Source organism: Pocillopora damicornis, chromosome 2 (assembly GCF_964200805.1).
Source record: "Pocillopora damicornis chromosome 2, jaPocDami1.2, whole genome shotgun sequence".
Lineage (NCBI taxonomy): Eukaryota > Metazoa > Cnidaria > Anthozoa > Scleractinia > Pocilloporidae > Pocillopora > Pocillopora damicornis.
In genome coordinates, this window is record NC_142671.1 from 20,647,538 (window position 1) to 20,659,956 (window position 12,419).

General features: G+C 39.8%; 4 protein-coding genes across 7 annotated transcripts in view; all 4 read right to left on the reverse strand.

The window, feature by feature from the left end:
* Nucleotides 1-6: 6 nt before the first annotated feature.
* Nucleotides 7-2,737, reverse strand: LOC113681354 (uncharacterized). Its single transcript, XM_027198450.2, has one exon. The coding sequence runs from the start codon at nt 1,700-1,702 to the stop codon at nt 461-463; it is 1,242 nt and encodes a 413-aa protein (XP_027054251.2). The 5' UTR covers nt 1,703-2,737; the 3' UTR covers nt 7-460.
* Nucleotides 2,738-2,843: 106 nt separating this feature from the next.
* Nucleotides 2,844-7,266, reverse strand: LOC113681356 (uncharacterized). 3 transcript variants are annotated; one of them, XM_089196757.1, is made up of 6 exons: nt 7,101-7,266; nt 6,826-6,865; nt 6,260-6,344; nt 5,724-6,038; nt 4,541-5,275; nt 2,844-3,992 (listed from the first exon to the last, which is right to left on the reverse strand). In XM_089196757.1, the coding sequence occupies exons 2-6, from the start codon at nt 6,835-6,837 to the stop codon at nt 3,574-3,576; spliced, it is 1,566 nt and encodes a 521-aa protein (XP_089052883.1). In that variant the 5' UTR covers nt 6,838-6,865; nt 7,101-7,266; the 3' UTR covers nt 2,844-3,573. The 3 variants fall into 3 exon arrangements, with proteins under 3 accessions (XP_089052883.1, XP_089052885.1, XP_089052884.1); XM_089196759.1 differs by having other exon boundaries at nt 4,650-5,275; nt 7,101-7,238; XM_089196758.1 differs by lacking the exon at nt 7,101-7,266 and having other exon boundaries at nt 6,826-7,085.
* LOC149050278 (uncharacterized) overlaps nt 6,827-12,419 on the reverse strand; it is a 6,554-nt gene continuing 961 nt past the window's right edge. Inside the window, exons 1-3 of one of the 2 annotated variants that reach the window (XM_089196761.1) lie at nt 11,983-12,419; nt 7,101-7,266; nt 6,827-6,865 (exon numbers count right to left, since the gene is read on the reverse strand). The exon at nt 11,983-12,419 is cut by the window's right edge and continues 952 nt beyond it. In XM_089196761.1, the coding sequence (XP_089052887.1) occupies nt 7,165-7,266; nt 11,983-12,419 (539 nt within the window). In that variant the 3' untranslated portion in view covers nt 6,827-6,865; nt 7,101-7,164. Of the gene's footprint in view, nt 6,866-7,100; nt 7,267-9,439; nt 9,726-10,549 lie in introns of those variants that run through there. The other variant, XM_089196762.1, reaches the window with a different exon arrangement.
* The window catches only part of LOC149050279 (uncharacterized), an 11,781-nt gene continuing 8,801 nt past the window's right edge, over nt 9,440-12,419 (reverse strand). The window contains exons 2-3 of the mRNA XM_089196763.1: nt 10,550-11,568; nt 9,440-9,725 (exon numbers count right to left, since the gene is read on the reverse strand). The gene's annotated coding sequence lies outside the window, so the exon portion shown is untranslated. The remainder of the gene's footprint in view (nt 9,726-10,549; nt 11,569-12,419) is intronic.

The window sequence follows — 12,419 nt, forward strand, 5'->3', positions numbered from 1 at the left end:
TAAGGATTAGACTCGCAAGTCCTGTTTTATAAAATCACAGAGATTACTGAATTCAGTAAATTTAAGAAGTCTTACCAAACCTACATGCACTAGAAATGATCAGGTCACCTGACGAATAACGATACTCGCAAAAAGAACCTAACTAATGAGAGGAGGTTGTTGCAGTTGTCGCACAGTATGTCACGCTGTCCTATGTTCTCTGCAGATATACGATTATGCGACTGTGCGGTTACTAGCTAATATATATACATAACAAGAGGTCGAAAATTAACAACGAAAATGGTTTTTCAAAATATCGAGTTTACGAGGTTAGTTTTAAAGAGGAATTTTCTCCGTGAACAGAAATAACACTAGTACACTGTGATTACAAGGCTTCAGGTGTTTCAAGTCCTATTACATGAGTAATGATCACGAAAGCGTCGCTTTCCTAACGTCCTTCTTGTCTAAACTAGCATTAGCATCACCATAAAGGAATAAAGTTATCCTTCTTATTGCACTGGGGAGTCTTCGGAAATAAATTTACACGAGTCCCACCTCTTACTGATTGGAACAACCATCGCGATAACTTGCCAATATCTGACGTAACACATGGTTCCATTCCCGGATTATTTTCCCTCTTGAAGGCCGTGCTGTGATACTTCCAGACTCGCTTAGCTTTGTACCTACAGCAAGCAGCAGTCCACATGTGTTTTGGCACATTCACCCGGTAAACATTGTCCATGTAGTCGCTGAATCCTTTTTTGCCAAAATATCGATGTTTAAGAGGACTAAATACTGTCGATGGCATGGCGCCAACCACGATGAATAGTTGAACTTGCGTTGCTCCTTTTACTTTCGCACAATTCTGAGTTCCCCACATTAGCAAGCGTCCCTCACAGACTTGCCAAGGATGGGAGTTAAACAATCCAAACTGAGGGACAGCATTGGTGTAAGTAAAAGTTGCTGCTTTCTTTTTTTGATTTTTACGGCCGTACTGTGAGGCAATCAAGTGCCCGCGGTGTATTATTGTTTTGACCAACGATCCTCTAGGACAGTCTTGAGTACGGAAACGGCTTTTGTGTCCACTTGAAATAACCCAGTCTTTGTCAACGAGGTATCTGTCTCCTCTCCTCGTTACATAGCAAAGCTCTCGGTTTATTGCTCGAAGATAATCTTTACCTACTTGCTGAAATTTTAGAGAGAGCCATTTTAGACTGCTTCTTCTAAAATGAGCGGGCGGTCGACGCCCGAAGTCACGTCCTAATAATTGGGCGCCTGTAATTACTGTGGCCGCGAAGAGAGGAATTCGGTTGTTGCAGTCATAGAGAATTGCAACTGCACCAACTTCACAGAGATACGCCAAGTTTTGGTGTCCTCCATCGACAAGCCCGAACTGATCTACACCGGTTGGCAAGTATTGAGCCCAGGTGGACTTTGGTTCTCCATCTTCGTCACAGGCCTTCATTAGATTGCACTGGCAGCCAGCTATTCCATTGATGCCAATGGTACTACACTGCTGGCCGGCTATTTCATGCAGAAGATACTCGATCACCAAAAGGAGAAGCAAACTCGCGGTGGATTTTACCATGATTTTCCGCTTTCGGAATTTAAAGTTGACCCGCCAAATTAACATTTTTAATGAAAATATCGAATATCCGTACCAAAAAAAAAAAAAAATAATAATCAGATTTAAGTAAACAAGGCACACCTCTAAATGCTGCATTCCATCGACTAAGAGTCAGTGAATCATTTATTGCTGTTGACGGCGACACACCCACTTGAAGGAGCGATTTCTGAATTTTAGATTTTTTTGGTCGTAAAGGAAAGGTTAATCAAGAAACATGCAGTATCCAGTTATAGAGCGGAGGAAATTTTATCATATTTTCCTTTTTTCAGTTTAACTTGCGGGATACGATTGTAGAGGACATTCATATCATTGCATACATCACACACTGACCGACTACGGTACGTTATAGTTATAGCGAGAAATATTATGATATAAATTCTTCCTTTAAGATCAGTGCATTTTCACATAACACATTCCTAATTAAACTGTGACGGTTGATTTCGACTAATTGCCACTTTCTATGACCCCAGAGATACTCCCTCCTCTGACAGCAAAAATCTTGCCTCCTTGTTACATTAGTTACCTTCTGCAATAATGGCGATAAAGGTCGCCATCTAGTTTTCAAGTTAAAGTTACTCCATCAAATCTGAAAACTTATGAAGACCGAGCATTCTCTGTAGGTGCCCCCAAGTTGTTAGTATCTTTAAGTCATCTCTGAAAACTTATCTTTATAAACGATATTTTATATCTTAGGTTATTTTAAGTTTCATTATTACTATCATTATTATTATTATTATTATTAATTTAATTTTTATTATCGTGAAGTGCTTTAGAACTTTTGTATAAAGCGCCACATAAATAATTTTATTATTATTGTTATTTTAATTATTATTATCGTGAAGTGCTTTAGAACTTTTGTATAAAGCGCCACATAAATAATTTTATTATTATAATCATCATTATTATTATAATTATTAATATTATTATTATTATTATTATTATTGTTATCAACGCAACAGAATTGGATCCACTAGATCCAAAAATAAGGAGAGCTTGAGGGTGGGCAGAGACCCTCCTGTTTAAAATACGATCAAGTTGAGATCCCAAATTAAATCCCCTTCGCCCATCAGTCCAAATTACTGTTGTCCTTTTGATTACGTTGCCAATCGGATACTAATCATTCTGTTGCTTGTGACACCTGACGAAATCTTCAATATATTTTGAGGCAAAGTGAGGGTAGATTTGTTTGTGGAAGATACTGCCTTGCGTGACGCAACAACCAGTGAAGACCAATGCACTAGGTAAGAAGTAGTTTATTAAGGAATTTATTGTTATGATATGAAACATTCATATTTGTTATAGCCAGTCAACAAGGGAGAATCCAGGAAATTTGCTAAGCTACTAAGCTTATTAATTGTGATTGATTGTCGGACCAATGTCAAGCGAGTTATCATACCTCATCATAGCTCATTGCCCGACTTAGCGTCTTAGAGGTCAATAGACAAATGTATTAGTACTCCCTCTTTACGACTCTGAAGTAAAACTGAAGGAATCAAAAAATTCATTTCGGTACTCTTCAGTGTCATCGTGTTTAGAAATGCAGGAAGATGCCTAGACTAATTGATACTGAAATGCTTTCCTCGGCGAGTTGTGGTATTACTGCAGAAGGACTTATTGTTGCGCTAAGGATTGTTTACAAATGCAGGAATTGATCCACTATCCTCTACAAATTTATCGGGACAAACATGTTTTATTTCAGACTTGCGCAACTGACTCATCACACCGGGTTGGTGCTTTTTTTGCATCATCAACGGAGAAGTTTGGTTATAGCCTACATGCAGACGTCTCCTATATCCTATATAGGAGAGGTTTGTACGCAGTATTAGTCCGGCTGGCCATTAAGTTCTAACTAATGAAAACTTGCAGTCTCAAATCTTAGCTGTTGACAGCCTACCGAATTCCCTAATGCTTCATGCAGGAATTTAACATATGCGAAGAAACCTTCTTGTAGATATAAATTGGTTAAATTATTTGTCTTGTACAAATACCGCTTGGAATGAAAAATCATATCGAATATTTTTTATATCTTTAGCTAAAAACAGAGAACACTTCAGGCTCCTTGAGGAACTCCACGTATAAGCGTCGCACTCGAGTTCATCCAGACATTGCCGCCGACAACGTCGAATATCATGTCTGCTGGCTTTATATGCATACCCTCGAAAGCTTGCCTTTTCTAGCGAGAGGACCTTTTTGTTGGTTGCCAGTTGTGATAAGAAAACTATAATTTGGCTTCCTTTTCGGTTTACCACTTTACCATCGACATCACCTTTGAAAAAACTGCAAATGGTTGAAGTAAAATTACGGAATTCAACCGCCACGCAGTCTGCATCATCCAGACAAATCTCTTCACAAGTGACTTTGTCTACGTCACGGATGTATTTGTAACCTGAAAAGACAAGAATAATAGTGGACAATGAGAAACAAAGAGTAAAAACGCACCGTGAGAACGACGTAAAAAGGCTTAGTTCTCATGGATGCGATAAGACACGTGAATCATAGCAATACACCACCTGCTGTAAAGGAAAGAATTGACTAGAGAGCCACAGAAATTGTCTGAAAGTTTTAATAGTCAAGAAAAATAGTGGACAATGAGAACCAAAGAGTGAAAACGCACCGTGAGAACGACGTAAAAAGGCTCAGTTCTCATGGATGCGATAAGACACATGAATCATAGCAGTACACCACCGCCTGTTGCAAATGAATGAATTGACTTGCGAGTCACCGAAATTGTCTGCAAGTTTTAATAATTTCAATAGGAAAAAGTATTTGAAGTGTTGTAAGAGACTGTGCTCTTAATTCGTTCGACGCATAATTACTGAATTAATAGTTTGTGGTGCGTAGGAAAAAAGGCAACCTGAATTTAACGATAAAAGAGAAGTGAAGATTAAAAGGGAGTGGTAACGTGGATTTAAAACAGCAAAGACGTTTCTGCACCTTTACGTGTAAATCCAATATCAGTTCCTTCAACGTTGTAGTTGTTCTCACACGAAGAGACTTTCCCTTGCATTTTTAAAACTTGGCAGTATTTATAGGCAGCACTCACCAATTTCATCTTCAAACTACCGTAGTTAACCTCGGGAGAAAGATGTCTGGTAAAATGATCAGTAAAGAGATTCTCTATTCCCGTAAGAGTGTACTTGGTTGGAACAGGGTTCGATTGAACTGACGCTGCCCAAGTCATTGCGTCTCCATTGCTGGGTGGGGAAGACCCAACGGTGATGGTTGTGGTTTGTACATTTTTCAAAAAGTTTGACGCAGCGTTTCTTTGATCGCTGTTCATGGAAAATCCTCCTCCGATGCTGAATAAACCTGAGTAGCTCGCCTGGGCTTCAACGCTGAAGGATGATTTCTTCAGGGTCGTTAGAGCCCCCTGAGTTACCTTGTGGCTTTGGATAAACTTTGCACCAAACGTGACGTCTGAGAAGAAATGAGTTCCGTAGTATTTGACGAACTGTAACACGTCTCCATCTGAAGTCCGCGGATCAGCTAGTTTTGTCGCCCACTCAATGAAACCGGGATGAAACGGCGGAGGTCTCGTGAGGTCAATCTCACTGCGATAGTGCTGACAATGTGCACTGGAAATAACACGCATATACTCTCCAGACGACATTTCAGCTACATCTCTCCTATAGCTTGCACTAGCAGAGAATTGAAATCCCCAGCCTCCTCCTAAGTGATTGAAATCAAAGACGGCATGATGCTTTAAATACTGTTGGCTATTAATCGAGCATGGCTAACTCTTCTTAATCTTGGATTTAACGTCAGTCCGTCAATGGGAAGACGCTAAATAATTGGCAGACTTCCATCTGGGTTATTTGAGACATAATCAAATATCTAAGGTGCGGCTTTCCTAAAGTATAACAAGTCCGAGTTACAGAGACCCTCAAAACGAAACTGGAATATCGCGACATTTACGTTTATTTCCACCCTTATTGTTACCTTGTGCTTTCTCTAAGAACGTTTTTAGTTCCTATTGTATGTTACAAACACCGCAGTCTATCACGCTTCAGTGCGCTCGCTGAGATAGGTTGGTAATTAATCATTATGAAAAACAATTGGGTCTTATGCAAGGAATTCAGGGAGTAATCTCGCAATTCAAATTTAAGTTCCCGTTTACCTTCCACCTTTGCTGCACCTCCAAGGAGTTTTGACATTTCTTGCTTGTTTCGGACAAGTTTAGATTCAAATGACACCAAGCAAGATTGGCATGGGTACGCTGTCAGACCCACTGGGATGCTGTAACGACAATCCGCACTTTGTCTAAGTTCAGAATAATCAGCCCTGAATATTGGGTGCTTAAACCCTGGATCGCATTCGGCATTGGGATCACCGTGCAGGATGTCGTAGCCAAGAAGTGCAAAATCCAGGTCAGGAAAGGTATTTTTCCACTTCGTTCCATTACAGTCTTGAAAATCGTTGTAAAAAGTGGCACCTGAAAATTTCATGAAATGGATTGTGATGCTCTGAGGGAAAGAGGGGGGAAGTAAGAAGAGAAACATTGTACCATTATGGAAAATATGCCTTATCTTCCATACTTTAAAAAGTTTCTTACCGAAATCAAATACCCCAGGGTTACCTCTCTCTCCTTGACTTAATCATAAATATGAAAGACTTGGCTGTCCTGATCTGCACATAATCAATTGATTGCCTTACCTGACGACCCTGGCATATTCGAACCCAGAACCCAGAGAATGAATATCGCGGCGACATGTTTCTGGACATCTTTAAGACGGCTTTCCTGCGTCGTAAAGTTTACACGCATATAAGCTCTACTGTCATCTCCAGTTGAATTTTTGCAGCTACTATGTTGACAGATTAATTAGAAATTGCACCATGCTAAGGCCTTGACTATCTCTTCGCTCTAAAGGTTATCATTTTGATAGGTGTTGTATGAAGGGTATTCCAGTTGTTAAAGTACTTAAAGACAACACGAAAACAAAGAAGCTTTGACGCGCGTAGAATAGAAAAACGACTGCAAGGAAGCAATTTCAAAAACAGATTCCTTAGGGTGAGGAAAAGTGTGTTATTACTGAGCAAAATACAAAAAAAGAATTGAAGGGGTGAAGTGGATGATAAAACTATACTGACAAAAAAAACCACCGTCGTCAGTTCTTTTCTACAACTGATGCACACTTAGTAACTGAATTCTCACTTAGCTTACTAATCGTCTTGGCGAATAAAACCATCATGATGTCGAGTAAATTTTGCCTCCTACTTACCTTTTGCTTCATCTTTTGCTTGCCTAACGTGATTGCTTTTCTGAAGACGGAAAGAAAAGTTCAGTTTCTTCAATGATGCAATGGATAATTTTTTTATCAAATTTCGTCCAATATATAATCCGCTTGTCTTCTTATCAGTGAAAAGTAATGCGTAAACTCTTTTAGTTCTTACTGCACCCAGTTTCTTAACTCAGGCTACTTAAGTCTACTGAGTTTTATGAAGTTCTGTAGGGTTTAAAGCGATTTAAAGCGATATAGCATTTAACAAGTCATACCTTGTCTTTGAAGTTTTCCCTACCGCGTAGAGACTAATTCTAAGCAAATTGCGTGCTGTTTTATTTATTTATCGGAGAGTTGAACAAAAGTGTCATGATATCTGCTAGCTCTACACGTGACCGATGTTGACCGATGGCCTGTTAGGAGGGATATTCTGTGTTTTAGCTGCAATGGAAAAGAAAGTGTATAAATGATACTGCCAGCACATGAAAACCTTGATAAAGACCCTCGTATGTTTTTTTATGGGAGTTAACACAACGGTTAAGCTTTTTGGCAAAAGACCAGAGAACTGCTGAAATTCTACCATCTGGTCACCTTTCATCTCCCTTCATGGAAAGATCTTTGTAATTACTAGGAATTCTTGGAAAGATAGGAAGATGTCGGAACAATGTACGAGAAAGAATTTTCTGACGTAGACGTTAAAGCATTTTCCGTACGCTTTAGCTTATAGGATAAGAAAAGAACGTATATCATTGTTACGAACGCGGAATCAGGAACCACATTTCAATTGAATCAGTTGGGATAATGCTAAAGTTCCTTTTCTCTTGTTACGAATACATACTAGAAAAAGGAAAAGTCGATATTTTTAGTCTAGGTAATCAACGAAACATGATCCATGAATTTATGCGGCGGTAAAACTCTTGCCAAACTAATGGACCTCCTGAACACTGCCGCTGGGAAAACAGAATAATACCTCTTACTTGGAAGAATAGTAAAGAGATAACAGTCAAGGAGGAGTAATCACTGCGGCCTTGCTAATTTTACGTCCGACACGTTTGTCCAACAAGTTAATCTTAGCGGAAATCTTATGAAAACCTAATTATGCATGAGATATTGAGGACGAGAAGTTGATTTTCATATGTTAGTTCCATCGAGAACACAGACTGAGGGAAGTTTAGAGCTTGTTCGTGCAGAGAATTTACCGAAAAACGACAAGCGAAATATGCAAAAAAATTTTCATGGTGTATTCAAATGGTTGAATTGAATGAGTCAGAAACAACGAACAGGTAGTTCTCGAAATGTTGATTCAGGACACAAAGCGTCCGCTCTTTGCAACAACCCGCGACTCTAATCTATTTGTCTACTGATTTCTGCAAACATTCAATTCACCTTTCACCTCTTAAACCTTTTTGCGGATCTGAGAAAAACCTTCTGTGCTTGCTAAGGAATTCTCAGAAATAGAGGAAACTGATTTGAGTGCCGCTCTCGCTAACAGCAGTTCCGTCGTCATAAAAGCCGGATACGACTGATCACGTTTATGCAACGTTTTAGTACAACTCGATATCTATTTTCCATTCAATTGTTATGAAAACCTGAAATTATCAACGTGGGAGATAAACAAACGAAGTTTGAATAGTCCAAAGGATATCTCTATCAATTTTCAGAGTTATGCAAATGAGGTATGACACGAGCGCAATTGAGCAAACACATTGATTTGCGTCGTTTTCAAAACGTTGGTGGATGAAAGCTAAAGATGCCCGCGGGTTTAAGGCGATCGATTATGCGTTTTTAGCTCCATTTACGCCTGCATTTTGAGAACTCTTTTTTACGTATTAAGGTCGAAGGGAGGGGTCTCCTCTGATCACGCTGGTATGAAAAAGCTTTCAGTTAAAGTTTCCATATTGTGTCTGTGAACTGACAATCTACATCTTATAACTTGTAGCAAGAGAGAATTAAAGGGCATGTAAACCCAAAAAACGTTCATTTTCTTTTCACATAGATGTTTTGTAAATATATCAAGTACACCAAAGGTACCATTCGTTTATTCTCAAAAGTCCATTTTCACTTTGTAAAAGCTCTTCCAAATTCGAAACATTCGCCATCTTGAATGGCGCCATCTTTCCTGTGACGTCACGGGTGGACTCTCCAAAGTCTCGTTTTATAATCGCGTGAGGCACGAAGGAGTCTTTCGTTGTTTGCTGGTCTCGTCATGATTTTTTTACTTACAGTTTGCTTCAATATATTCAATTTTTTCGTAATGGTGAAGCGTTGTGTCGTCCAGTTTTGTACTGATTCAAACAAAACTGGGCATACAATGCAGATATTTCCAAATGACGCAAATTTGAAGCGACAATTTGTGAAATTTGTTCAAGTGAAAATAGCCGATTTCGTCGAGCCGTTCGAACGTTCTGTTGTTTGTAGCAGTCATTTTTCTTCCTGGTGCTGTACCGACGATTCAGGCCTCACCAGAAGCAAATTATTCGGAAGTATAAAAACGACCCATACAGTCGGCAGACGACGAGGATTCGGAAGTGGCCGACCGAACTGAGAAAGAAGTTGAGCTCTTCAAAAGTTAGAGGTCAACAGAGAAAGTACAAAATCGATTTACATGAAAACGTTTTGTTAATTAAACAACAATAGCTTTATTGGTTCTCTAAAAACATCTTTTTTCTCATCTAATGAAATATTATGGGGAAGCCAGTTGTTCGGGAGCCAGCGCTGAGCCCGTAAAAGACACTGACATGTCTGAGAGAGAAGAGAACTCGTTGATATCAGTGTGTAATAACGTGATCTGGAATTTTGTCGGTTCGATAAAAAGAATTCTATACAGGATCCCATAATCAACCCTTATGTTCTATAAGAAAATCCAAGCCAGCCCCACTTGGTGCTTCCTTTGAGAAACCCTGCAGAGAAACAGCAGAAGAATTTGTGTCACGGTTTTTACAGCAGTGAAAATGCATTCAAAGGTCATTAAGACAATATTCATCATTTTGAGTACAACTTAAAAGATCCTGATTTCAGCTTGCAAAACTATCTTTTCAATATTTCAAATCGAAGCAAACACAAACAGGGTTGGATAATTATGAAGGCCACACAAGGAAATGTACATGATACAACTTTTTTATCGATGGAAATGCTTCTGAGATGAAGGATATTGTTTACCGCACAAGATAGCACAGCGACCTTAAAGTGTTTGCCGAGATATCCCCAACACCAACGAACAAGCTATCTGTAGGCAATTTAGCGAAATTTCCTGCCAGGAAAGAAGCGAAAAACAACTAGCTCTAGTACTGTATTATTAAATCAATGGCAGAAACAACTCAAGTAAATCGATCTCAAAATGTAACAAAACAGATGAAACAGAAAATATTTAGCTTAGTCGTTTCCGGTGTGATTATCTGTGCTTTGCTGCTGCCTGTACGCGTACTTGGCCGTCTTCAGCACCCAGAAATCGAGGCAAATTGACTGAAAACCTGGATGCTCAGTGATACAACTTATCTGGGTTTCAGGCCATTTTGCCACAATTGCCCGATTTCCGTACAACAAACACTTTCATGAGTTGTCGGCATTGGTTGACAAGTTCCACACTCGCACCTTTGATAATTTTATATAAAACACTTTCAGAAGCTCAAGTTAAAAAAAATTCTGTTGCATTCCTTTAGATTGTACCCTCGCCTTATTGCATTTTCATGTTAAATACAAATAAGTCACAAAGTAAATTAAATACCAGTCTGAGTTTCCGAGACGGTCGCATCGCTGTCGACATGTTCTGTACTGTCTTCGTGCGGATCGCTTCGGTGAACCCTACGCGGCTCATATTGTTAAGGACGTGGCCCAGACTCTCCTGAAGATTCTGGATTATCCCCAGCGCTGTCATGTTCTAAGCTTAAGGCATTCGAGTCGCTATCTTCTGAAAAAGCATCTTCCGAACTACCACTACTTACACGAACTCCCACACCAGTTCTACTGGGGAATATGTGTTGCGCAATATTTTGGTTCCACCGCTTACGTCACGACTTCTCGCTATTGTTTTTACCGGAAATGGAATTTCAGTGGAAAATGCCGATTTTCTCCTAAAATAAGTCGAATTGGACAAAACTAATTTCAAATTCGTTTTCTACGCCACTTTTTACATAGTATAAGAAAAACATGTATTTTTGGGTTTACATGCCCTTTAAGTGACCCGTATCATTGCAGTCGCAGCGCGCTCGAGAAACTTTGTGAAATTTACACTTACGATCGCCGTCCACACGTGTGGCCCAGCCAAAAATCGATTTTAGCTCGTGCCGACGCAAAAAAAGAGAATCGGAGAATAACTAAACTATTTTTGAAACGTGTATCCTAAACCCTTCTCGTGGGCAAAACCATAAAAGAGAACTTTTTTCGATGGGAAGTCGAGGGGACCGCCCTCAGCGAAAGCGACTGACTAACAACATAGTTAAAGCACTAATGCTGAAATCGTCACCCGCCTTTCCGATTGACGTGATAAAGCACTTCCCGTGAAGGATTCGGCAAAAACGCGTATTTTTTTGTTTACATAACAAAGACGGACTGACGTCCATGTTTATTTCTACAAAATGCAGGACATAAACTCTTGAGTTTTAACTTCGCGTTGCTTTAGTGCGCGTATAAACGGATATGTATCGTATCAGAATATATAATTAAATAGATGCATCAAGTGTTCAAACAACTTGGAAAACTCGGCATCGTCGTCTACGCCTCTACGTATCCGTTGCACGATCTGACCTGTGTCAGTCAGTGGGAAAGAAGTTTCCATGGAAGATAAATTTAGATCAAGGGCGAATGATGCTAACTGCATTTAGCAAATCCAGATATAAATGTTAAACATCGAACTGCCTAAAAATTTATTTTTCAACTCACTATCGAGTTTAAAGAGCAAATCTATAAAGGAGTGCTCGAATTTGAACGTGGGGTCAAACATGATCACAAGCCCCGGTGTTTCTACAAACTTACTAGACTTGACCCCGGTCTAAAAAATGAAGCATTTGGCTATGTGCTAAAATTTAATGAGCTTCATCTAAGCTCTTGGTGATCTTTGTTAATTTATGTTAGCTGTGTCAAGTATCTTCATCACGGCAGAGGGATATAATTTCCAATATTGTTGCACTGAGATGTTTGCGGAAATAAATTGAAACTCACGGTGCCACCGGCAATCCATCCGGACAACCATCTCGTTAAGGAACCTACGTCTGCTCTCTTACATGGCGCGTTTCCCGGATTGTTTTCTCTCCAGAAGGCCGTGCTGCGATATTTCAATGTTCCTTTGTCGCTATAAGTACAGCAGGCAGCAGTCCACATGACTCTAGGCACGTTCACTTGGTAATCGCCGATAGTGTCTTTGTAGTCGCTGAACCCCCTTTTGCCAAAATATCTCCGTTTCGGGGATCCACGTACTGTCGATGGGACAGCACCAACCACGATGAATAACCGAATATTTGTTGCACCTTTCACCTGAGCACAGTTTTGATTTCCCCATGTAACGAGTCGGCTCTCGCAGACTCTCCATGGGTACGAATTAAACACTCCAAACTGGGGGACAGCGTTGGTGTATGTGAAAGTTGCTCTTTTCTTTGCTT

What these genes read in the sequence shown, in the direction of transcription:
- LOC113681354 (XM_027198450.2), bottom strand. Translation starts at nt 1,702, where the DNA reads ATGCAGCATTTAGAGGTGTGCCTTGTTTACTTAAATCTGATTATTATT.
- LOC113681356 (XM_089196757.1), bottom strand. An exon ending in GAATATGCCAGGGTCGTCAG is followed by an intron (nt 6,039 to 6,259) that starts GTAAGGCAATCA and finishes TGAAATTTTCAG; the next exon opens with GTGCCACTTTTTACAACGAT. An exon ending in AGGTGCAGCAAAGGTGGAAG is followed by an intron (nt 5,276 to 5,723) that starts GTAAACGGGAAC and finishes TCAATCACTTAG; the next exon opens with GAGGAGGCTGGGGATTTCAA.